Genomic DNA, 25,184 nt, shown 5'->3' on the forward strand with positions numbered 1-25,184 from the left:
AGTGTGTGGCGAGATGGGAGGGGCTTTCCTCACTAAATACGTCACTTCCTTTCGCTCCGCCGGGCTCGCCGGAAGTCGTGGCGGGGGACTCCTGGGGGAGGGGAGGGGTGAAGATGGCGGTGTCGAGGAGGAGGTGAGAGCCACGGACGGAGCGGCGGTCTCCATGTCGTCTCACCTCGGCCGGGAGGCGAAGGCGTCAGCCGCACTCGTCATGAAGACTTACCTCCTACTCGGTCTGCGCACGCTCATCTCCGCCGTTGCCAAGCTCTACGCGCTACTGCTCAAGGCCTGGAGCTTCGTGCTTTACGTCCTCCGTCGGCAGATCCGGACGGTGGGTAGGGGCGGGCAGGCAAGGCCGGGGGGTCCGTAGGCGACCAGGCCCCAGGCGCGATCTCTCTTCCCGCTTCCTCGAATATGTCCCCTGCCATACGAACGTGGAATTTCCACCGTTGCGTGCGTGCGGTCTCTGTGTGCCCATTTTCGCCACGTACGTCTTTCGTGTCATTTTACCTGCTAATCCCACCCCCCACCACCACCACGTTTCTGATCTACTATGTCAGTGGGTTAACATGCACAGATTGAAAACTTTCTTGTCGAGGCCGCCGCCCGGCTCGTTTGCGCTGTTAACGATTGTTATTTTGTGCACGTTGTAGGCGCACAGTGTGATGACTGTGTCTGTGCTTATTCAGGTTTGTGTTTGCGCGTGAAAGCGGCCGGCAAAAAGAGCGTCCGTCCAGGGCGACGAATGCCACGTAACTCCGTTGTGGTTCCTGAAGTGTCCTAGTTGTGTGTGTGTGTTGTGTGTGAGAGCGACGGCGTTTTCTCGTGTGCAGGAGTTGGGTGGATTACTACACCACCGCAGTCAAGTGAGAGATGGAGGTTCCTTGGGGATGCCTTCATCCAGCAGTGGATTGACGATGGCGGATTGGTGGTGGTGGTGGTGTGTTGGGACTTGGCATTTGTAGACAATAGTCGACAAAAGGGTAACGCGCATCTGTGTACGTGTTGGGAGTGTGCGTGTGCCTTAGGGGATGCGAGCACCTGAGCACTGTGCATCTCACACTCATCTCAATCGGACACTTCCCGTGGCCTCGAAGTGCACCCAGCCTGGCACGACGCGCTGCGGTGACGTCACCGTCGCTCATGTGGCGTGACGGCCGTGTGAGTGTACACCAGTGTGTGTACTTGTGAGCAAGTACATCTGTATATAGTGTGTGTATATGTGCTTATGTACAACTTGGAGTACAGTACATGTTTGTACCTTTGTATGTACACGTGATTTCGTGTGCGTGTAGTGATGATGGTACGTCCCAAAGTATGCGTATATAGTTGTGATCTGTAGCTGAGTTTGTGTAGAATCATGAATGAGTTATGTGTGCATCTTAATTTGAATGCTATGAAGAAAACCAGTCAACCAAAATGTCAATATCTTCCTATTATTTAAGTAAAATACATATTTTTAAAGTATCAACTACTCCCCTAACCATATACCTATCAACCCATACGGTTTACCCCGTTTTCTTCTACAGGGAAATTGAGTTTTCAGGTCCATACGGCGTACGGCCGTTTCAATACGGGCATAACATAAAATAAATGTATATTTATTTGTGTTTCTACCTTGTCATGGGACTTTGTAGGATGAACGTTGAGATTTACAAGGGCACAGGGTGACCAATAAGGCCTGAATTGGTTTAATAAGGTGGGCACTGATAAGCGGTTGACAGGAATGTAACCATTACTCACTCTGATTCGTCAACCCTAACCATATCCCGAACCCCTAAAACCTAACCCCTTAACCCTACATGAAAACTAAATACATGTCCCTTAACATTTCATTAATTCAAACCCAAGGAAGGTCAGTGGTTGGATGAAAATGTGGGACAGTTAGTACCAGCAGAGATTCGGTTTCATCAAAGATCATCTTCGGAGACGGTGTACGATAAAAAATCAAGGTTATTTTAAATTCACCTCCTCTGTATTAGTTCAAACAAGCAACCATTCAATAATCTGGTGTGTGGGTCTTATAAGTGGACGGTGAATGTACCTCTATAACGTGGTTCAGAAACTGTCAGTCATTAACGTAGACAATGGCATTGCGACTTAAAAAGTGTGCAACCTCACAGTTGGCTACGTACGGTGCGAAAGAAGTTCAACATACATACAAGATGCACGTTTGGAATTATATTGTGGAACGGAATAAGGAACACACGATATTAGGGAACGTACTCGTGTGACTGTAGTGGTTGTGCAGTGTGATTCTTTATCAAAGCTTCTCCATGGGCACAGTCATTGAGTGGTACTCCTGGGCACATCACTTCCTGACCCACTGGTGACATTTACACATTGCTCTCGCATGGCTTCGTTTCCTTATACAACCCCGCGTTGAACAATGGAACTAAGTGAACTCGTGCTATGATGTTGCAAATGTGAATCTGCTGGTGCGCCCATTCAATGATTATATACATATATGTATATATGGGTGTCTATACGTGTTTTTTTGCAAGTGGGGAGCAGTGGCATAGTCGTTATTGTACAGATAATAAGTGGCAATTATCCAAAGCGGTTCTGGTCCTCCCCTTCATCGACTTGGCCTTAAATGAGTAGTACATGCTGTGGTGTGTAATCATCGGTACTGGGGACACAAAGGCATGGGTCCTGACCACACCACCCCCTCGTGCGCCGTGCCGGCCTTCATAGATGCCCGCTAACAGCGCTTGCCCCAACAGTCCTGCGTAGGTTACGCAGGGGTTCTTCGTGGTATATTTACCTAATGCCCAACCATAGTTTTTCTTTGTTAATTTTCAACCACCTTTTTTTGTTCTCTAGCCAAGCTCCGTTCCCTTTTTTTTATTAAGAAGGAAAAGTGGAAAATCTAAAGCTGATTTGAAACTCGTCCCCTAACCCCTGGCAGGGTTTAGCCATTAACTTTAACCCGAGGCATATGAACCTGCATTGTATGTCTGTTGACGACAGTGTGTTTGTAAAGAGATTGAAGTTTACGCACAGATTGGCCTAAAGAAGAAATCATGTTTTGAATTGGTGCATTCTACCTGCTGTGACATATGGTTTATAACCATGGTCATTATCAAAGTAATCGGCACGTAAACTGAAAATGGCACCGTTATGCATGGTAATGTGCATTTTTGCAATTATATCAAGAAACAGAGAACTTCATGGTTTTGAGAGCACATGCAGACCCAATTCAAACTGTGAGTAAAAGTAAGTGGGCTTGAACAGAATGTGTCGCTAGAAGAATGACTGGTAGTTGAGGTGAGATGTAGATGTCACGTGTGAAGTTGCTCTGGATTGTGCGCAAGTGCCAAGTTGTACCGAGTGTCGTTCAGGTTTTCTCTGACGTTTTTTCCATTTGCCGTGGGGAGAGGGGTTCTTCTAGAACTGAACTGAAAGTTCAGTATTGAAAGTTCCTGAAAATGCGCTCGCATGCCAAATAAGTTGCGTCACAGCCCAACAAAAACACACGCGAGAAAATCCCCCAGTTGCTGCAAAAACGGTTGATCCAAGCGGTCAGTCGGGCATTTATTGACGATTACTCAGGGTGTGTGCGTGTTTGACTTTGCTACTGCCACCCCCTGTGGCGCCCCCCCCATACCTTGACGTAGCGGACGAGTGACCATTGGACTCGGTAGTTGACGCGGAGCGAGCAAGCTGCGATCAAATTTGGTGCGTGGGGGTTTGAAGTTTTACGTTTTGCTCCATAAGCTGTGAGCTTCGTCAGAAACCAAATTATTAAACTGAACTGGAATATTCAGGTTCTAAAACTATTCAACTCAATTTTTATTTTACCAGGTAAGGCCCACTGAGCTATGTAGCTTTTTTAGAAGCAACTTGGCCACAAATGAGAGCCAAACGAAGTGGCTTATCACGTGGACAGTTATAGCAGCCACATTCTCTGTATCTTGATTCTAAATGTGGAGGGCAAAACCGGAGGACCCTGAGAAAAATCCACGCCACCACGGGGAAAGGCATGCAAACTCCAAATATACAGGCGTCAGAGTCGGGATTGAACCGACAAAACTCCTGTATACCAGGCGAGGTAGTTAACATGTCGCCACCTAGGTGCCATACAGATTTATCCCAGCACGTGTGAAGCAAAGTGTATGGACATCGTGGGAATCAATACGCGGTCAAACCCGAAAACATATTCGAGAGCTCTGGGTGAAATATTGTGCTTCCTGTTGCTCGGTAAGGCCTAGCGTTGGACCCCACTCATCATCGTCTTGGTCATTATATTCATGATCGTCGCTTTAATCCTTTTACGGTCGGCCGTTGAACTCGTAAAAGAGTTCTAAAACTGTATTGGCGGAGTGGGCGAAACCTGCATTGGGGCCTATGAGCGTCTTGGGCAAAAAACAACTTTGGGAACTCAGGGCCAGTGCTGATGTCATTGAAAATAAGTCATTCAAATAACAGTCATCATTATTATTATTTGGTCCAATAATATTTTATGCAATTTCACAAAACAAGCCTTGATGCATCATCAGCCATGATCACTCCAATGCTGCACGAAGGCCTCTCCCCACCCAAATTTGTTGCAGTCACAACCGCAACAAACTTGGCTCTCCCTTGAAGTGAGACTGCTGGGACCAGTTGTGTACAGATGACAACTTGAGTTTGTATTTCCCCCGAGTTTGCTCCCGAGTTAGTTAACTTAAGGAGGAATAATCAGAATGGGCACTCTAAAATTGGTTCAAAATATTCTGTAAACTCATGTCTTTGCAAACAAAAGAGAGCAATGTCGTTTCACGTCTCTCGGTGGGTCTCTTTCATCGCTGTTATGTGGCTGTAAATTATGGTCATTTTGTGTTTACAACATGTATTTGTTATAAACCTGACCTGCTTTAGAAGGAGATAAGATGCATTGATTTATAAATCACTTAAAGCAATTATTGAAAAACAAATGAATGAAGAATGTGACGTGAGTGGAGACGTTATTCCTGGAAAATAAACGCTCATGAAATAACAGCCGCCTGTAAACAAGACCACATCACCCCGTTCCTCCGCTCCTTCCCCTGGCTCCCAATCCAATCCCGAATCAAGTACAGGGGGCGGCACATTCGCCGTTTGTTGTTGCAGAGGTTAACTGTTCAAATCCGGTAGGCAGCCCCAGTTAATTCTGTGCTGTGTATTAACCATATAAATACACGCCGTCTGCTTCACATGTGAGGTTAAAGATTACGTGGCATGATTCGACAAGAGTAGGCCCGTTGTGTGCCGGTGTCGTGGTCCAAATTTGCCAAATTAAAAAATGTACCTGCAAAAATACTCCATTGGGATTACACATGGTAACATCACCCCCTACTGAGAAACCACAGCACAGACTGCCCATGAAACATGGGCAGTCTGTACTGTGATCGCCTTGCTCTCTTAACAGGGGTCGGCAGCAAAAATAACGAAGAGCCACTTTTTTCGAAGTCGGTGCATACTCAATATTTCAAGAGCCGCAATGCGTGTGAATACGTACATACACGTTTACATTACTTCACGAAGCAGCCGCACAGAGCCACGTGTGGCTCCTGAGCCGCAGGTTGACAACCCCTGCTCTATGACAATGGAACGCATACCAAATGTACTCGTGATGTAGATTGCAAAGATTGCCCCTCACCAACTTTAAGAGCCTTTATCGATTCACGCTCACATACCTCTACCCACGTAATCTCGCTCTTTTCCCCCTTCGTGTTTTTTTTATATTGTTCCTGACTGGTTTTAAAGTCTCTCTCTATTTCACACAGCCTCGATATCCCATCGCCACTTTAGTGACTCTAGCCTTCCTTGAAAACTGCTCAACCTCCGCTTTAATGGCTGCTTGCTACGTCTCTGATTCTGCCTCGGTAGTCTGTAATTCCTTCCCCACAGCCATCTGTGATGCCGACTCCCTGCCACTGTTCAAAGCCGTGCCCAAGACCTCTATCTCATCGACTGCTCTCTGTGAAGTATTTTAAATATCAAAGTATATTCGGTATATTTGTCCTGTTTTCACTGGTGTCCCTGCGATGCGATCGTCCTGCATCCTGTACAGCGTATTGAGATGCAGCTGTATTTACACACTAATTAATACTGAGTAATAAGTTGGGGCCAATTGTAATTTCACCCATGGATGAAGGCCGCACCATGCCATGCCAGTCTTGGGGGTTGTTGTACCGTACGTACTTCACCACGCTGGTCAGCGCTGGTTTGTGATTGAGGGGGGGTGCCCAGGACCAGTTAAAATGTCACTCGCTACTGATGTTCACCATGGCCGGGGATTGAATTCAGGCCTGCGGGTTCATAGTGCAGCGCGCTAAACACAGCAGCCACTACTTCATCCCACAAATCCCGCATGTGATTGTAAAATAACAAATTTCCAAATTCTGTCGCAGCTGGTGGACGTCCCATTCGGTTGGGGTTATTGGGTTTGCTCGCAGGAGGACGGCGGTGGTGGCAGAGGGGGGTGGGTGCAATATGTCCAGGAGAGAGTCAATGGAGCAAGTAGGGGATGTTCTGTCATCTTCGTTGGCTGGGATCCTCTTCCCAGCTGGATGGCCTCAATCCAGCCAGTGGCAACATTGATTTTACCAACGAAATTAGTGATGCAAACATTCGTCAACGGAGTGCGCGTGAGTTTAATTTTAGTCGACGATGATTACGAGCGGATTCGAAAAAATCAAGACTAACCCACCAGAGATTGAAATGTGACTAAGACCCAGCAAAAATGAAGTAATCTGTGCGAGCCGCAGCCCAAAATAGTTTTAGTAACGTCACTGGAGACTGAGGCGCCGAGGAAGACCAAAAGTGTTAATTGGCTTGGTACATATTTAAAAATACAGACCGAGTTTATTGCTTGACTGCCCTGGAAATATTAGGGTGGACATTTTTATTTTACGGCCCTCGCACCACCGTTTGTGAACTAATTGTTTGACTTGTCTCGTCCGACGAGACTAAGAGAACGCCCAAATGAAATCCACAGACTGACGTTTGATTAATCCAGAGACGTAATCTCACATGATGTTGTTGTCGTCAGCTAGACTTACGACTAAAATAAAAATGCTTACTAAAAGTAACGCTGACCAATGGAGCAGGCTACATTACAGCCGTTAGCTCTTAAACGACGAAATTCGCGGTTGTTACCCCCCCCCCAACCATAATCATCTTGAGGTTTAAAACTTCAACGTGGTGGAAATGTCCTCTTGCTTTTTTTGTTTTACCAAAGGGTGGAATTAAGCAGAATGCCGTGCAATTAATGACCGTTCGGTGCGTAAGTCGCATGACTCTGTTATAATCCGCTGTGCACGCGCACAGAAGAACAAACCGAGTGGAATTCTCACCGCAGTTTCAAGTGATTTCAATAGCAGTAGGAAATCGTCGCACCGTCTAACGTACGGCGTCGAAGCGCCGGTCACCGTTGGGTGATGACGAATCTCTCGGCCACCGCAGTGCTTTCGGCCGTCCCTTTTCCACGTACGTAAAAAAACACAGCGGCAACAGGTGGCGGGAATTCCTGCCACAGCTGACGCCGCCAGCTCCGTGTCCCTCTCCACAAGCCACCAGGTTAGGGGTTGGTGCGGTTAAGGGGGGCGGCGGGGGTTGTAGAGGGGGGAGGGGTGGTGCGGGGAGTTAGCGGGCATTTATTTTGGGAATGCCCTGCCAGCAACTGGGCTCGCTCCAACTCGCTGCACGTGCTCGTATCGTCGTGGACCAAGCTGCCGCGGTCCGGCAGCCGCGTGGAGCCCGTGGTGATGGATGATGGCTGCTTTTGATGTGTCTGCTACTGCTCGTGGTGGTGGCGGCGGTGGTGGTGGTCGTCATAATGATGATGATGATGGGGGAGGTGGCGGTAAGTGTAGTGGTGATGATGGTGGTGATGCTTATCTTTCTGGAAATTCAATTTATGGCGATGGGGTAATCAGCCCGTTGCATCAATTCAGTTACCCTCCAACAACAACGGAGGACGGAGGAGCAACACTCATACCAACGAGCAGAGCACTGGTCGACTAAAATGCAGGAAGTTGGCACAGTGGGACGTACAAGCGATGTATCTGCCAGTTGGTCTGTCTTGCGACCGACCAGTCAGCCTTCCACGCTTTGCATAGCCTCTAAGTGCACCTAGCCTGGTACAAGCACATGTGGGTGACGCCACGAACGTCGCCGCCACGTGATGAATGTCACCCTTGTATTCATCGCTGAGTGGATGGCGACTGTTGTTGTAAGTGGTGGTGGTGGTACTGGTGGTGCTGATGTTGCTGGTGGTGGCGGCGGTAGTGCTGTGTGCCAGATGGGCGAACGGCCGGATCCGACACCTGACACGGCGCTGACGCAAGTGACGCCTCTGCTGTGACTCCGGTTTTGCCGTCACCGTCAGCGAGTGAGCGTGTGGCAGTGGAGCCGGCGAGGGGTGGGGGGTGGTAGCATTTTAGCCGCAATTGGCGCAAACGTGGAATCGCACAAGGCTCTGCTTTATGTGTGTGTAAGTCTGTGTGGTGGGAGTATGCATGACCGCCCTCTTCACGTGGAGCACATGTTCCGACGCTTGACCCAGCATCTTGGGGGTGCAGTTGCGTCTTACATGCCCCCTAAATCCACACTGTGTTGCATTTCTAGGATGCAGTCTCTCCAAGCTGGACCCCCTCCCCTCCCCCCCGACGAGCACCGCCTGCGGCTGCTGCCGTCCCTGCGGGATGGAAACTTTCGCCCCGTCTTGACTTCCCCCCCACCCATAACCCGCCCCCCCCCTTACAGCTCGGCCAGTGGCAATGCCTTCATGTGTCTGTCCAATCTCGACTGTTTCGTTGCCGGGGCCGCTTTGTAACGTGGGCAGCATCGGGTGTCGGATTTCCGTGCGTCGTCGCCGGCTGTGATTTTTTTTTTTGACAAACCGCAATGCGTTTGTGTGTGCGTCTGGCGTGCAGATTATCCAGTATCAGACGGTGCGGTACGATCTGCTGCCCCTCTCACCCACGTCTCGCGTGCGGCTCAGTGAGTAGAGGGGATCCGCACGGGAAAGGGGGGGTGGGGGGCTTCTCACCGGGGTCCGTGGTCCGGAGTGATTTTTTTTTTCTTTCAAAAGCCACTTTTGTACGCAGTTGAACTATGTACTTGCAAAACAAAGAGATGTAGTTTCGTGGCTTTCCGTATTCCTGTACATCCTTTGAATGGAAGGCGAACGAAAAGTTGATTGTGAAATAGCAGCATTCCGGCGTGCTTAAAAAAATAACGTTTGCAGTCGATGCATATCACCCGCTTTGTTGTACGGGCAAGACACAGGGCCACTGAACAAAGCACTAGAGAATGGCAGCTGTGAGTGTGCAAAGAAGCATGGTGAGATGCATTGTGGGAATTACACTCGGGAACCGGAATAGGAACAGGCGCATCGGGGGAGTGCTGAGAAGTCTAAAACGCACATTTGTCAATAATGCTGTGGCCTTGAAAGGAGAAATATATAACAGGCGACATTTCAGCAAATCGACCTTCTTTCATGTGCTATGAAGAAGGGCTATTGCCCGAAACGTTGGCAATGAAAAAATACTTTTCAGGCCACACAGCATTATCGACGAATACTTCACAAAGGTCAATAAATACAATGTTTCAATTTGTTAATTGTGCTTGTGCACAACCTCCAATGCAGCATCACCAAAGGATTTGTCAAGAAAATTGAGTGGGCTTGGGCAGGATCTCATTGCTAACAAGAATAGCGTAATGGTGAATGGACGAGACTGATGAAGGATTGGTAGCCAAAGGAGGAACTCTCCTAAACCACAGCTGGTGATGATGATTCATTAAATAATGACGACGGAATCCCACCGCTCAGAATTAGCGGGTGTGTGTGTACGTCGGAAGATCAAAGTCCAGCATCACTCTGCACGTGCGATCACGTGTTTTCCAACATGCATAACGTTTAGCAGTAACGTCAATAACCTCTCCTCCTCCGTTCCGGTATTGTGCCTCCACACACAAACACAATATTTGTTTTAGTCATCGGTCTATTGGTTCCAGCAGCATTTGTTTAAAAGCAAGCGAACTCTTGGGACCGGTTTCAGCCAACTGGGTCTCATCAGCAAGGCACACCGGCTGGATCTGCAATCTACACCAATTGTATCCAGTCGTGCCTGTCATTATGGTGACCCAGGTCACTCGTTGCGAATGAGACTTATCCTGGTCTCTTCAGTTCTCACCTGGCTAACCAAAATAATCTTGAAACTTGACACTTGTTGAAAATTGCGAACGGGAGATTGTTGCTTTATGGGTGTGAGGCAAGCGATGGTAGTCTTGCCGCAAGCTATGGTAGGTGGCAGGCTGCAGCGGGCCTGCAAGCTCAGCGATCCGTGTGTGAGTCACTGTCGCCACCTGGTGGCTCCTCTGATGGTGCACGGATCTGATGGCCAAACCCCTGTGGCAAGAGATGGGCAAAGTACGTCAATGAAATGTACAGGTGGTCCTCGTTTAACGCGGTAGATGCGTTGCTGAAAAGTGCAGCCTTTAAGAGAAAAACGCGTTCAGCGAAAACAATTTCCCCATAAATGTAACGATAAAGTTTGCCGAGATACGATGTACTACGCACACGCACAGTAAGATGCCGGGACACATAAAACTACACTAAACTGTTTTTATATTACCAGGTAAGGCCCACTGAGCTATACAGCTCTTTTTCAGAAGCGACCTGCCCCCAAGTGTCTTATCATGTAAAAAATGTAATGCTGCCAAATACTCTAAACGCACGTTGATTCTAAATGTGGATGGAAAAACCGGTGGACCTGGTGAAAAATCCACTCGACCACAGGGAGAACATGCAATTTCCAATATACAGGCATCGGGTTTGGTATCGAACCCACGACCTCCTGTACACCAGGCTAGGTAGTTAACATTTCGCCAACTGAGGGTGCAGCGCCGCATTACTGTATCATTCCACGTAGTGTATCGTACAGCTCAAGAAAGTAAATTTCGATTTAAAGCTTTCGTGATAGCAGGGATTCATCTTCTTGGTTCTTTCGGTAAAGTCACGTAGAAGGGAAGTAATAAAATAATAAAAATAAAACATAATAAAATAATTCTCACGACGTTTCACCTGAAGACGGCTGCTTGCGTTGTGGCCGAAACGTCGTGAGAATTATTTTATTATGTTTTATTATTTTATTACTTCCCTTCTACGTGACTTTACCTCAAGAAAGTAGTTTGTCTTTGACCGCTCATCGGCGTTGAGAGCCCCTTGCGAGGAGTGACGCCGCTTGCGTCCGTGCCGGCGGTGCAGGCCAGGTGCGGCGGAAGATCCTGGTGCTGGATCTCGACGAGACGCTCATCCACTCGCACCACGACGGCATGTCGCGCACCATGGTGCGGCCGGGCACGCCGCCGGATTTCATTCTCAAGGTGAGCGCCGCAGCCGGGACTTTTTTAAATCAAATTAATAGTCAATGTCATTGAGAAGATTGAGAGAGAGAGAGAGAAAGAGAGGAGCATGGGAAAATTCGACGAGTGGGAATGGCAGCCCCCACTGTTGACAATCATTTCCCAAGCTCTGCCTGCCCTATGTTGGGGTATATAGGGCCAACTCCGTTAGCGACTTTATTGTAACTGAGGGAAAAAAACCCCACGATCAGTCGATGCAGTCGATCAAAGGACAAAAAATTACTATCGACTGTTTTATTTGTGGTCGGGTGCCCCCTTTAAAACTAGCAGCCACTGAAACACCCTGTTGTCAATTTTACTTTGATTTGTGTCTCCCAAGTTTTGGCCAACCCTGTGATCAATTTGGCGGTTGCCTCTGGAGTTAGTCCCGAGTAAATAGCCAGACGACTTTAGACAAAAATGTAATTTACATCGGACGATCTTCACGAGAGTAATCGTGCCATCCGCATTACAGACAGATCTGATGCATTGGCAATGTCAGCCCTAGGTGTGTGTAATTAGCTGCAAGTACAGGAGGGGTTTGTCTCGGGAAGCAAGCGACAGCGGTTTGTGGGTGTGTGCGCTCCGCAGGTGATCATCGACAGGCACCCAGTGCGGTTCTTCGTGCACAAGAGGCCTCACGTCGACTTCTTCCTCGAAGTGGTGAGTTCACGCGTCGCACGGCTCCCGACGGTAGCGCGACACGGGCCCGCCGTGCCGCCTGCCCGCCCGCCCGCCCGCCCACCGGGTTCACGGTCGCTCGCGTGCAAGCTTAGTTCCAGCTGCCACTCGCTGAGGGTCCGGTGTTCGGTCGAGGTTATGTTGGGGTTCGGGGACGGTTTGGTGTCTCTCAGTCTCATTTGTGAGAACGTGAACATTTCTGGTAGTAGTCGGATGAGATAAATGTAATCGTCGTCATCATTATCGATGTTACCATAATTGGCCGGGCCATAATCAATCTCCTGCTGGATGAAGGCCTCCCCAAAACATCGCAATCTCTCACGAGCCTGCGATTGTAACACGCACCGAGCACCCGCACGCCTGCTGATTTTTTAGATAGCACACTTCACTTCGGCGTTCACGAATCAGAACTCGGTAAGTCGTATCCAGAACTCAATCTGCAGTATTCACAACTCATTTTGTGGAATATGGGTCTCTGGACAGGCGGTTACGTCCAGAACACGACATTCAATTATCAGATTCAGAACTCATTGCGCGCTCACTCATTAACGGGAGAGTTGATCTCATAATGGCCTAATAACCATGTTAATACGTCTGCTTCACAACGGACGGTAAAGATTCCCTGATGTGATTCGCAAGCGTAGGCCATTGTGTTTGCCGGCATTAGGGTCCAATTTTTGGCGCCTGTTGTTCAATTGGGTTTATACACACAGCAGCGATCATCACCTGCTACTGCCAGACTATCATAGTCTCGAACACTCTTGCATATGTAACTCATCGTGGTCTCTTTGAGTTATCACCCAGTTAAAACAAAATTGATTTGAGACTCGGAATAGAAGAGCAGTTAATATTTTCACGTGACTGAATTCGCTCACGCGGTCTGAGCCTCGGTCCGGTCTCGGATTTACCGCGGTTGTGGTCCAAGGCTTTACCACGACGCAGTGCCGGGGGGGCGGGGGGTGGACCACGTGACGGTGTCCCTCGGTGGCGTGGGGTGCCACGATCGCCTGGTATGCAGGGAGTCGCGAGTACAATCCCAACCCTGGCGCCTGTATATTTTGAGTTTGCATGTCCTCGTGGTTGCGTGGAGTATTTAGCTTCTATAAATTTCCACGTGATAAACCACTTGGTTGAACTATCAAATGTGACCGGGCCACTTCTGAAAAATAAGCAAATAGCTCAGTGGGCCTTACCTGGTAAAATGAAAATCGTTTAATGACCACGAGTTTGCGGTTTGGTGTCGCGCCGCAATGGAGCGAGCTTGCAAATGGCACGAGACCGGCACAGTGGGCCCGGGCGCCGTTTGCCGGCGTGCCGCAAGCGGCATCTGGAAACGATTGCGTCGGCGTCGTAGTGGCGTGACCCCGTCCGCGGTTGGGTCACCGGCGCCCTTCGGCGGCGGCGGCTAAACAAGGGGGCCGCGGTGACGGCGGCATGCTCGTTGTTCGTGTTCGCTAATTTAGCATTTCGAGTTGTTAGCGATTTTTATTTATGTTTAATTAGTGCCGGGCAAGAGGGACGTTTGTAAACGAAACAGAGTTTGGACGTTTGCCAGGTTGCTTGGCCTCCTGTGGCCTCGCTGTGTATGCGTGACGTGCGCACGGGGGGAGGGGGCTGTGGGTGGGGACACATGGGAGGGTGGCAGCTGGGGGGGAGCTGCGTGGGGGGGGGGCCCCGGGGGGTTTTCACGTACAGGGTGGGGGGGGGACACACCCAGGAGTGGGGAGTTTGGGATGTTGGCGATTGGGAGGGGTGGCGTCGGTCAGTAACGGCTACTTCCTCTAATTATATACTGTATATACTGTATGTGTATAGACTCCCCGTGTCCATGTAGGCGGTGAGCAGTAGGGCAGCGCGACGGACCCCGCGACACGAATTAAATTCCCACTCACGGCCAATATAAGACCGGGTCTTGGGCCCTCCCCTAGGTCGACTCGGCCTCAAATGAGTATCTGGTGCGGTGGGCAAACGTCGCCGCTTGGGAGAAGGTGGTCGGACGTGCTGCTGGCCACCCAAACCCCCCCCCCCGTGTGTCGTGCCGGCCTTCATAGGTGCTACTCGCTAACAGCACTTGCCCCTACAGTCTGTTAAGGCTATGTAGGCCTGCCACAGTGCATGGTCCCGTTAGTCACAGAATGAAACTGGCAAATGTCTCGACCCGCCGCCTTACCCCCCCCCCCGTCCCACCCCAACAGGTGAGCCAGTGGTACGAGCTGGTCGTGTTCACGGCCAGCATGGAGATCTACGGCTCCGCAGTGGCCGAAAAGCTCGACAACAACCGCAGCATCCTGCAGAGGAGATACTACAGACAGGTGAGGGCCGATACAACGCGCACATTCTGGTGGAGCAAGCGGCCTGCGCTCGTCCACCACCAGGGATGACCTTGAAATGGCTCGCAACATTAAACGGACAATTGCAGCCCGCCACTGCCGCTGCTGATTTTCTGTTCGAATGCCTTGCGAAGCGAGATGGTGACCCTAACCTCTTGGCTCGTGTGTCGTCCTTCGCAGCACTGTACTGTGGAGCTGGGCAGCTACACGAAGAACCTGATGGCGGTGCATGGAGACCTGGCTAGCATAGTCATTCTGGACAACTCACCCAGCGCTTACCGGGGCCACCCAGGTAACGAAGCGCACGCGACATCCGCGTGCATGGCACACAACGACGACGATCACCCCACCACCCCGTGTAGCCTGCAACGGATTGTCGAGTGGTGGTGCGGTGCGCTATGAGCCCAATGACCCCGAGTTCGATTCCCGGCCATGGCTAATGTCAGTGGCAAGTGATAACTGAATTTGTCCTGCCCCCCACCCCTTCACCAACCCCCCACGTTTACCTACGCATGCACGCATGCGCAGCAGACACGCAAGCGTGGCGCACAGCGCCAGATGTACACAGCACGCACGGCGCACACCAACACTATGTACGTGTGTATGTTGCACGTCTTTCGCACCGTATGCAGCCAACCGCGCTAATCGGAGGAGCGGGCGAAGGATAACAAACTAAACCCATAATAAGCAGTTCTAAAGAAATGAGATTTCAATGTCGGTGATATAAGTGAATAGCTCCAGTGGCTACCGAATATTGGGTGGAAGAGCATTCCAGACGGCCGCAGAAGCGCACCTGAAAGCGCGCGATGCGGTGAAAAATCACCTGGAAGGCGCACGAGCTCGCCACATCTCGAAAGCTAAACAGGGTCGAGTGCTTGGACGGGCCACCGCAACCCGCTATGCATAACAGGTGCTGCTCAGGGGGGCTGTCTTGTCAGCAGAGGGCAGTGGAGAAACATCAATCGTTGTGCTGTAATATGCTCCCAACATCTACTCTCCACACCTTCAACTTCCCACGACCCGCAGGGCGTGTGGGGGGAGGCCCTCATCCAGCAGTGGGTCGACAAAAGGGCCGTGCTTGTGCTTATGCCTTCACAAGCATAGTGTGTGTGTGCGCAGGGCTGTTCGTGCGTGTTACTGTGCTGTGTGTGTGTGTGCGCCAGTTTGCCTACTTGCATTCGTTACTATTTTACGTGTGTGTTTACATTTGTGACTGCGTTCTTACCCACGGTGTATACCTGTGTGCATGTGTGTGCCTGCCTCTGCGTGCACGTGTGTGTTCTTGCGACAGACAATGCGATCCCCATAAAGTCGTGGTTCAGCGACCCCAGTGACACGGCGCTCCTCAACCTCCTGCCGATGCTCGACGCACTCAGGTGCCGTTCTCTCTCCGCGCGTCACGGCGTGGGCCAGGGCACGCGTGTGTGTGCGTGCGTGCGTGTACTTGGGGCGTGTGTCTGTGATTGGTTGAGCGTTGTGGGAAGTGGTCGTGTAAGCGGCTAGCTGGCTGCGCTACGAACCCGGCGACCCCTGCTCACGGCCAACATCGGTGGTGAATGTTTGAACCCGTCCTGTGCCTCCCCTAGGTCGACTTGGCCTCAAATAAGTATTTGGTATGGTGTGCAAACATCGTCACTTGGGAGACAAAGGCGGCCGGGTGTGGTGCTGGCCACCCACCACCCTGCATGTGCCATGCCGGCCTTCATAGTCACTTGCTAACAGCACTTGTCCCAATAGTCTGTTGAGGCTAAAACGGGGGGGGGGGGTCTTTGTTTTTGTGCGTGTTTGTGCCTGTCTAACCCAATGGTAACGGAAGTGCAGTGGTTTAGCGCAATGCGCTACTAACCCAGCAACCCGAGTTCAATTCCCGCTCGTGTCAGTAACCGTGGCCGTGGCGAAAAATATTTGAATTCATCCTGGGCCTCCCCTAGGTCTACTCAGCCTTAAATCAGTACCTGTTTGCTGGATGTAAACACCCACCACTGGGGAAGACGGAGGTGGCCCGGGGATTCTGCTGGCCTCATGTGCCGTGGCGGCCTGAATATGTGCTCGTTAATAGCACTTGTAGATAGTAATTTAAGGAACACAAAAATCATGCTAATATCTCTTTTGCTCATTGCTGTCTGGTCATACTGTGTTCATTGCATGAATGTTAGGGTATCTCTCGAAGTGGTTGTCTCAACAGTCAGTTGAAGGGGGGGGATCCTTTGTCATCGTGATGTGGTCCACGTGTGTCTGTGTGCGTCGTGTGTTGCAGGTTCACAGCGGACGTGAGGTCAGTCCTCAGTCGAAACCTGCACCAGCACCGTCTTTGGTGACGCGCGCTCCCCCATCCATCGCCCTCCGACCTTGCCCCCCAAACAGCACCCCTCCAGCTCGGCCCCCCCCCCTCCCCCCGCGGCCCCCTCCAACACCCGCGCACCGTCTCGCTGGCGACAGGAAGTCCTGCTGCTCGGCATGCTGGGAACATGGCGGCGCTGGGGCTGTGTCGACCGCGAATTGCAAGGCGGTGGACTCCTTTTGCTGGACCCGAACGATGAAGAGCAAAAAAAAAAACTTACGTCACACCGCAAAAGTTTTATTTTATTTTGTTTATCTCATTAGGACAATAACATTATATATATAACTATATATATGTACAGTCAATTGTAGCAGGAAAAAAAAAATTACTTCATCCATCTTGTTAATACCTGAATGATTAATTTTTTTTATCTTAAAATTGTATTATTTCCACGATTTCTCCTTTCAATTGATGCCCGATGAGCGATACATTTATTTTTTCCTCCCTTTAACCTTCCCTGTCCTCGGCACGATCATCAGTCCCGTCCGTCCCGTCGGTCCGTCCGTCCTCTCCTCTCCGTCTGCCACAACCCCGCAGAAACAATGCCTCTGCTTCAGCGGTGCTTTTCCGAATCCTCGGGCATTTGCCGCGCCTCCCCCTTCCTCCACCTCGTCGGCAACGGGGAACCCAAGCAGCCTCCTCGCCTCGTCCGGTCGGCGGTGGCGGTCGGCGGTGGGTGGAGGCCCTGACTTTTTGGGAGGTTGCTGTGCACTACCAGCCGCTGTCATGTACGCGCGCACGCGTGCGTGCGCGTTCGTCAGGGGTTGTAAAGTTTTAACGCACTTCTCTTCGTCGGCAACTGTTCCCCCCGGTCTGTCTCTTGGTTGCCCACCTGGGAGGAAGGAAAAGGAATGAAGGAGGAAGGAAACGACACAAGCCCCATCCCTCGCGCTGTGTATCAACGTACGTTTATTTTTTTCCCACGCGGCCATTCGTAATCCACGCGCGATGTTGAGGGCTATGTCCGCGTGTTGAGCCTCTTTCCCCCCCCCCCGCCTCCTCTCGAGCGTTCGGCACGCGCCGTGCGACGGGCATCTCTCCAGGAGTCGAGTTGAAGATTGCGGTGGAGTTGACGCGATGCCCGCACGGAGGTGGGGTGTTGCGTGAGCTCCAGGGACGGAGTACTCGGAGCGCCGCGTTTGTACCAATTGGGGATTGATGGGGGAGCGAGAGTCGCGGAGGAAAATCTCGAAGAGTGTGGTTTCCGATCGTCACTGCGCAACTGGGGGGAGGGGGGGTGGGATTGCGTTGTGTTTTTTTTGGCATCTCTGCTGCGGGCTGGCGGTCGGTACGTGTCATTAACCGCATGAGAGCCCATTCAGAACCGTTAATCTTGTGTGCATTGGAGACCCGGGTAACCACATTTGCGTAGAGGAGGGTTGGTTTTTCACATTTGGCGGCCGTGCTTAAAACCTTGTCGATTGGCACTTGCAGAGAGATCTCGTCACGGGGCCTTCAGTATTTCGAGGCAGAAAATATGAATGACGCATTCGCAGAATTTATTTGACGGCTCTCAAAAAGGGGAACTCAAACATGGAGCTGTGTTCTGCTTGGCCGCGGCGGTGAGCTTGCCGTGACCAAACAAGTGGTGCCCGGTTCCCACCCCCGACACGCACGCGCACGCACGCAGGTGCGAGGGTAGCGAGCGGCCTCACCACTGCCTCTGAGCGTGGGAATCGGCGGTCCTTAGCTTTGCGCGTGTGGCTGCCGGTTTCCGCTGTGAATTTGCACGCTCGCGCATAGTCACGCGCGTGCGCGTGCTCAATCCTAAAACGTTACTGCTACAGCGAACCCACAAGATCATTCAGAAAGGATTTGTTTGTGTCAGTCGCAGGGTAAAATATCGATCGATCACGGTCAACGTTTTGGCCAGTTGAGCCCCCTCAGAATCGTAAACCCTGACGATGCGAAACCGAGTAAAAACGTTGATTGGCTCTCGATAGCTCTGGACGACGTGTCAAATTTCTTAGTGCGATTTTGCAACTGCGGTTCGTGTGTACGCAAGCATACGCGAAATGTGTAAATACAGAGTGGCGAGGAAGATCCGAGTTTGGAGAGACGAACGTTAAAAGTATGCGCGGACAAGCACTTACCTTTTAGTTTAAACTGTTGCCCTCGTGTAGTGTTATCGGATGATAAGTGCACTATCCCGAGCCCTCCACTAAGAGAGTAAGATGAATGCAAGGTCTTTTATTAACCTGGGCATGGCATCGATTTGACAACTTTCTCAAGGAGTTCTGCGTGGAATTCTGTACAACCGAGCTGGCCTAGCGAGTCTCGGAAATCGCCTGGTGGTTTTTCCACTGCAGCACCCGAACCGTGCCGCTAACATCGCACGTTAATACATTATTTGGTATTTGAATCGACGATTAATAACCCCCTCCGCCCCTGGAACGGCTCGAATCCGAGCAAGATTCCGATCTTCAGCGGGTGCCACGGTGGCGAGATGTTAACTACCTCGTCTGATATCCAGGAGGTCGTGGATTCGATCCCGACATTGACGCCTGTATATTTGAAGTTTGCGTGTTCTCCCCGTGGTCGCGGGGATTTTTCTCGAGTTTGTCCCTCCACATTTAGAATCGACATGCGGTTAGAGTCATTGGCTGCTGCTATACATTTCCACCTGATAAGCCACATCATTTGGGATATCATTCGTGGCCTGGTCGCTTCTGAAAAATAGCTTTCGAACTCGGTGGGCGTGGCTCAACAGACAGCCAGTTGAAAAACCACCGGGGCCATGAGGGCGCCGTGCCAGTGCGGCTCGGTTGTGCCAGTGGAAAAAAGTAACATCGAGGACATCCGGAGTGCCCGGACAAATGAACGTTGGAATGGCTCTCATGTGGTTAAATAAAGGACGTTGAATTAATTAACAAATAAGAGCTCTAAATAAAGAAGTACAACTGTCATCTTATTTATTATTAACTATGTCGTACCCAGAACGGTTTGACAGCCTCTTACATTCGCGAGTTATCTTAAAACGATAACGTCGTGCGACTGCTCGCACGCGCGGGTATCTACGTACGTGCACGTCTGTCTAAGCATGCACGTACGCACGCACGCGTGCTGGGTTTGTGAACATATGCTGTGCGAGCGACCAAGAGGGGGAGGCAGGGCAGTCTCGAGTAAGCGAGCGAGAACGAATGCACTGGTGCTAATCCGAAGTCTGCGTCAAGTTGTCCGAGTTTTTTTGTAAAACAATGAAATGTCGATCTTGGCGACGGCGAGCGACGGCCCCCCCCCCCCCGCGGAACTCCGCGAGCGAAACGATTCACGCGCGGGCAGATCGCGAACGACGCGCACACCCAGCGGATCGACACGCAGGGCACGCGTGCACCGCGTGCTTGCGGAACGAAGCGAGGGGCCAGGTGGAGGAAACCTTTCCGCCGAGCATCGCGGCACGACCCCTGTGGGGTGCGAGTCACACGATGGCCGCTTCTCCCCGAAGCTCCGCCAACTCTCGAGACGGCCCCGTTGGCTTGACGTGAGATGGGCGACCTGTGGCAGTCTATTTGCACTTTTTTCCCCACCGCCGCCGATGATGCTGGGGCATCGACACGCGCCAAACGCTCAAAGCTGTGCCACACTGGTCTCATTGATTACAGCAACATCAACAAAAAAACGCCAACGATCGCAGTTCCCGCGATGGTGTTCGCGCCAAGGGGTTTTGTTTGTCGACCGCACCGCCGCCTCGCCGCCGGTCGTCTGTGCCGCCGATGGGTTCAGTTCCCGATTCCGTACGAGATCGCAAGCTTATATTTTTGTTATCATTTTTGTCCCTGTCCATCCCCCCCCCCCCCCCAAAAAAAACCCAATGAGTTACAGAAATTACGTCCGTAAAGACCAAGCCAGCCACCCCTTTGTAAACGCGCCTCCGCCACTGAACATTTCCATCTCGCGATATCCAAGTTAATGTTATTCCGTTTGCCATAAATTATTGTTAACACGTTTTGAATCCAAATTTAAAGCATTGGGTTCAAGGTTGCCAGATGACCGCTCGCTACGACCGCGGGGTGGTTGACTCCACCGCGTCGGCCGAAGCTGCCGTCCCGAGTCTGTGGGCCTCGGGTCATCCGCCTCTCAATATTTCTCTTCTCGTGCTCCCGGCCGGACCGTTCGGTACACTTTAAAGCTTTCGTGACTGCAGGGATTCATATTCTTTGTTCTTTCGGTAAAGTCACGTAGAAGGGAAATAATAAAATAATAAAAAGTAACCGATTACATTTTAAACAACATTTAGAAGGGAAATAATAAAATTAGAAAAATATAACAACATTTAAAACAAGAAAATGTAGTTGTATTTTTTTAGCTTATTATTTCCCTTCTACGTGACTACCGAAAGAATCAAGAATATAGTTCCGTCCACGATCTTGCTTTTTTGTGCAGGCGACGACAACAACAACACAACTGTTTTACTGGCCGCGATTCCAGCAGCTACGGTGGTGGCATCTCCTCGATGTGTTGGCGCGTAGTTTCACTTGCGCTTCCCCGCGGTCTCCCAAAGGTCCTTTCTCCGCGCGGCTCTCCCGGCGTACTTTGTGGGTTGCGTCCTCCTCGCGCTGTTGGGCAACGCTGTCCGAGGTTGTTTCCGCCCCCCCCCCTCCCCCACACCTGCTGGGAGCCTCAATTCTTCAAGTCTGCTCGAGTTACGGAACGTCGGACATTGTGCCGAAAAACGCACCTATGTGGTCGTCATCTGTGTGTCGACGGTTGCCCGACAGCTACGGACCGTGTTGCCCTTGCCCTGACTGCCACGGGGTGTGGGGGGTCCTTTACGGTTTCAATAGCTTCCTTCTGCTGATTACATAAAACATGCAAAGTCGTTGTTCATCATCATCGGCTTATTTAGTTTTAACAACCGTGTGTTTTTTGTTGTTGCAACCGGCTGCTGGTTGAGAACTCCTGGTGCCAGAGTCTTGTTAACATTCAGGGAAGTTTGCAGTTTTTAAAATGAGGAGCCAGTGGATTTTTTGTTTGTTAAATCAGAGCTGCAGCTCCAAACCAATCGCAATGTATTTGGACCCCAGTTGCGGCCGATTGCGACTCGCTGATTAGTTACGCAGTTGTGATGATTTTTTTTTACGGACGAGTGTTGAAGCCGTTTGCGGTGTTTCGTGGTTTGTAGGTACATGATGACTTTAAAGAATTGGCCAGTGTGGTGACACTAACGAGACCAGGTTTCTTATCGGACGAGACCAGGGTTCTGTATTGGTGAAATGGTTCTGTATCGGGTGTGATAATTGTTTTAAATTGGATTAGATAAGTTCTCTATCGGACGTACTAACTCTGTCTCAGATGTGACGAGTGTACTTAATTGCATAGAGATACGGGTTCTGTATCGGACCAGACGAGTTTTCTCAAAAGACGAGACGAGGGTTGCTACTTCGGCCGATATGAAGATTCCATATCGGATTAAATAGTTCTTTATTGGGCGGGGACGAGTGAACTTTAATTGGGATGAAATTAGGGTCATCTAAGTGACCACGGTAAAATATTGTTCGTTGGATGACAAGAAGATGCTGCAGCGGATGGGACGATAGTTCTATATCGGTTAAGAGGAAGAACATTGTGCATGGGATGGGAGCAGTGAATATGTGGGATGGATCACTGCAGCAGTGTGTGGCACAGCTGCTAAAGCCATGCCACATCTTTTGAGCATCATTCGCCCAGATTATAAATTTGTTTTGTTCCTGTTGAATTAATCTGACTAATAGTTGCAGCTATTATTCGCTAAGGTATCTGTTGGCAATAGGGAAGTTCGTCGATAAAAGTTCATAGGGCATTGCACCTCGCCGAAAGTGAAATTATTTGCTGTTGGGAAAAATGTGGCCATGAAGGATTCTATCCCCTCCGCCCCCCCAGTCCCCATCCTCGACAGAGGAACTCAACTGACAGCAGCAGCAGCTCGCCCTTCATAGAGTAACAATGTAAGCCATTGAGTGGTTGGGAGACATTTAGAAGAGAAAAAAACTACAAAAAAAGGAATGCCAGCGGTTGGGCAGTTCACGAAAAGTAAAATGTCACGACGCCAGTGTTCTGCGTCGCAACCCTGGAGGATCTCCGCAAGGCCGATCGCTCACGCCCCACCGCTGTCCGGAACGCAGCTTGTCAAATAATAAGAAGATGGCATTTCAGGTTGTGGTGACCACACTCCCCTCCCCTTTTTCAGAATAGAGAAGCTTCGTATTTAAATATGATATTTTTTTTCCCTTCCAATTCACAAGACATTGTGTTGGTGATGGTGGAACATGTTGGTGGTTCGGAAGAGTGGTGCCGGGGTGTGAAGTTGGTGGGATTTTAACTGGGAAAAGCCTGCTGGGTAGGTCCAATTTGTCACCGTCTCTTTGTTGTGGTTATTTTTGGTTTGGAAAGGAACGCCTTTGGGGGATATTTATAACGGTCTCGATGTTTAAATTTTGTTTAAATTTTTTGGAGGCGGGCTGCGGCTCGCTCGGAACATCGTGCCATCCACGAGGTTCCGTTACTCCGTCTCGCCGTGGAGAGCCGCGGGCAAAGGCTAAACAATCAGAACTCCGTGCTGCGGCTTCACGACCCCACCCACACAGCCCCCCCCCCCACGCACGAGTGAAAAGTGTTGTTAGTCCATCTTCCTACCGGCTTTCCAGACCACCAGCAATCGGGGTTGGTGAATAAATGCCAATTGGACGATGTTGGCAGCAGTAGTTGTTTGAACGAGCCTGACTGCTGATGAGACCCAGATGGTCGAAACCGGTCCAGAGTTTGCTTCCTTGAAACAAATGCTGCTGCTGCAGCTGCTTGAGAATATTGGCCCGGAAAGCCGATGGGCTGATGGAATAAAACGTGTTTTTGCTTATACAGGTTTCCCCCGCTTTGTGCGGTCGAGTAGCGCGTAAAGTACACGCGCACACACACAACGTCCCACGTCCCACTGCTTAGCCGCATGTGGAGTGAATTGAAACAGCGCAGTGTCGCGAATTTATGGGTAGAAATAGGGTCGCCGCGTAAGCAGCGTGAAATCGCACAAACCGAACCCGCGTAAAGCGAGGGACACCTGGTTTTGGAGACGCAAAACGTTCCTGCTGATGTCCGTGAGATGCTGTTCACAACTGTCTTAAGCGCTCTTGGTCCAATCTCTCAACCAGTTGAAGCCATGACTCGGATGCATTTATTTCTTAAAACGTCGACAAGAACTGGCTGCCTGTCGCGTGCTGGTGTAAAAAACGTAACGCCATTTATTTATCTGGGAGATTCTTCTCCGAGTCATTGCGATGTTTACCCAGCAATCTTGAGTAACAAAGGGATAACATTCCACACACGTTGGTGCACGCGCCCACCGGCTGAGCAGCCATGTGCCCACCTTGCATCCCAGAATATGTTGGCATTTTACACAAGTCACCGTGATACACCAACCCCTTTCCTCCAAGGCAGTCTGAATCGCAGACGTGCTTTGCCATCACCGCCACCACCACCGCCGTGGGTCTTCGTGCATTCGTGTCAAACACGATGGAAGACTGATAAATTAATGCTCCGGCTGCAAGCATTGAGTGAGCAATTCAAGTGGCTGAGCTCTTGTCTTCTTTATATATAACAACTTAATGCGTTCATCAGCAACGCTGCCGTGAAACAAAAGCATACGCATATATAAGGAAGGTGAAATTGCGCGCAATGGGGAGATCGTTTCTGGTATGATAGAAGAGCCATTGCCCCAAGCGTGTACTTCACAGGTTATATTCCTTTTAGGCCGGTGCTCTTGACGAATGGATTGAGTTGTTTTGCTGACTGCGATCAGTATCTGTGTTTTAGACCGGGGGAGGAATCCGATGAGCGATGACGCTCTTTTTTACCACATGTCCAGTATGGATGGGTCAACTCAGAAGCAGCAGCAGCAGCACCGTTTGTTTAATTCGTGTCTTGACCGTGAGACGAGTCGGCCAGTGGTGGGGTTAAAGAGCGCAGCTCGATGTGGGGCGTCTGGCAGTTGTCCCCGGTTGGCGGGCAGGGTTGGGGAATGATGAATCTCGCGAGAGTGCACAACGCGGCATCCGCGAACGGAATCGATGCCAATGTGGAATGTGGGTGGCGTTGGGGTGGGGGCTAACTCCAGAGGTCCCGATTCTAGTTGGTTGAGTTTGTTCCACCAAACCCCCCCCCCACCTCCCCTCCCCCCTCTGTACAGAAATCCGATTTTAGTTTTGTTTGGATTTTCAGACTTGTGAGCAAAAAAAAAATCGTACAATTGTTTTGTTTCGCCGAAATTAGTTTGGACCTGTTTCACACGTGACCAGTTAAATGGGCTTTTTTATGGCAGCCCCCCCCCGCCCTTACCCCCTCCTTGCCCCCCACATCCCTCCTATATATTTTTTAAAATTTTCCCCATTTTATTTTCATTTTCTCAGTCTCCCCGACTCCATCAAATGTAATTAAACTTAACATGTTTTATGGAGGAAAAAAAAGCCTGATTAAATTTGTAAAAACTG

At 50.4% G+C, this 25,184-nt stretch overlaps 1 protein-coding gene across 1 annotated transcript; it reads left to right on the top strand.

Annotated features, from left to right (window-relative positions):
* Window positions 1-87: 87 nt before the first annotated feature.
* On the top strand, window positions 88-25,184 carry CTDNEP1 (CTD nuclear envelope phosphatase 1). The gene is made up of 8 exons (XM_061566129.1): window positions 88-331; window positions 8,904-8,970; window positions 11,240-11,358; window positions 11,968-12,039; window positions 14,253-14,369; window positions 14,568-14,679; window positions 15,679-15,763; window positions 16,645-25,184. The coding sequence occupies exons 1-8, from the start codon at window positions 164-166 to the stop codon at window positions 16,703-16,705; spliced, it is 801 nt and encodes a 266-aa protein (XP_061422113.1). The 5' UTR covers window positions 88-163; the 3' UTR covers window positions 16,706-25,184.

Source organism: Lethenteron reissneri, chromosome 36 (genome assembly GCF_015708825.2).
Source record: "Lethenteron reissneri isolate LAM-NWPU_2019-01 chromosome 36, ASM1570882v1, whole genome shotgun sequence".
Classification (NCBI taxonomy): Eukaryota; Metazoa; Chordata; class Hyperoartia; order Petromyzontiformes; family Petromyzontidae; genus Lethenteron; species Lethenteron reissneri.

Coding starts and splice junctions, on each gene's coding strand:
- CTDNEP1 (XM_061566129.1), top strand. CDS start 164: ATGTCGTCTCACCTCGGCCGGGAGGCGAAGGCGTCAGCCGCACTCGTC. Junction 11,359..11,967: donor CGCCGGATTTCATTCTCAAG/GTGAGCGCCGCA, acceptor TGCGCTCCGCAG/GTGATCATCGACAGGCACCC. Junction 14,680..15,678: donor CGCTTACCGGGGCCACCCAG/GTAACGAAGCGC, acceptor TTCTTGCGACAG/ACAATGCGATCCCCATAAAG.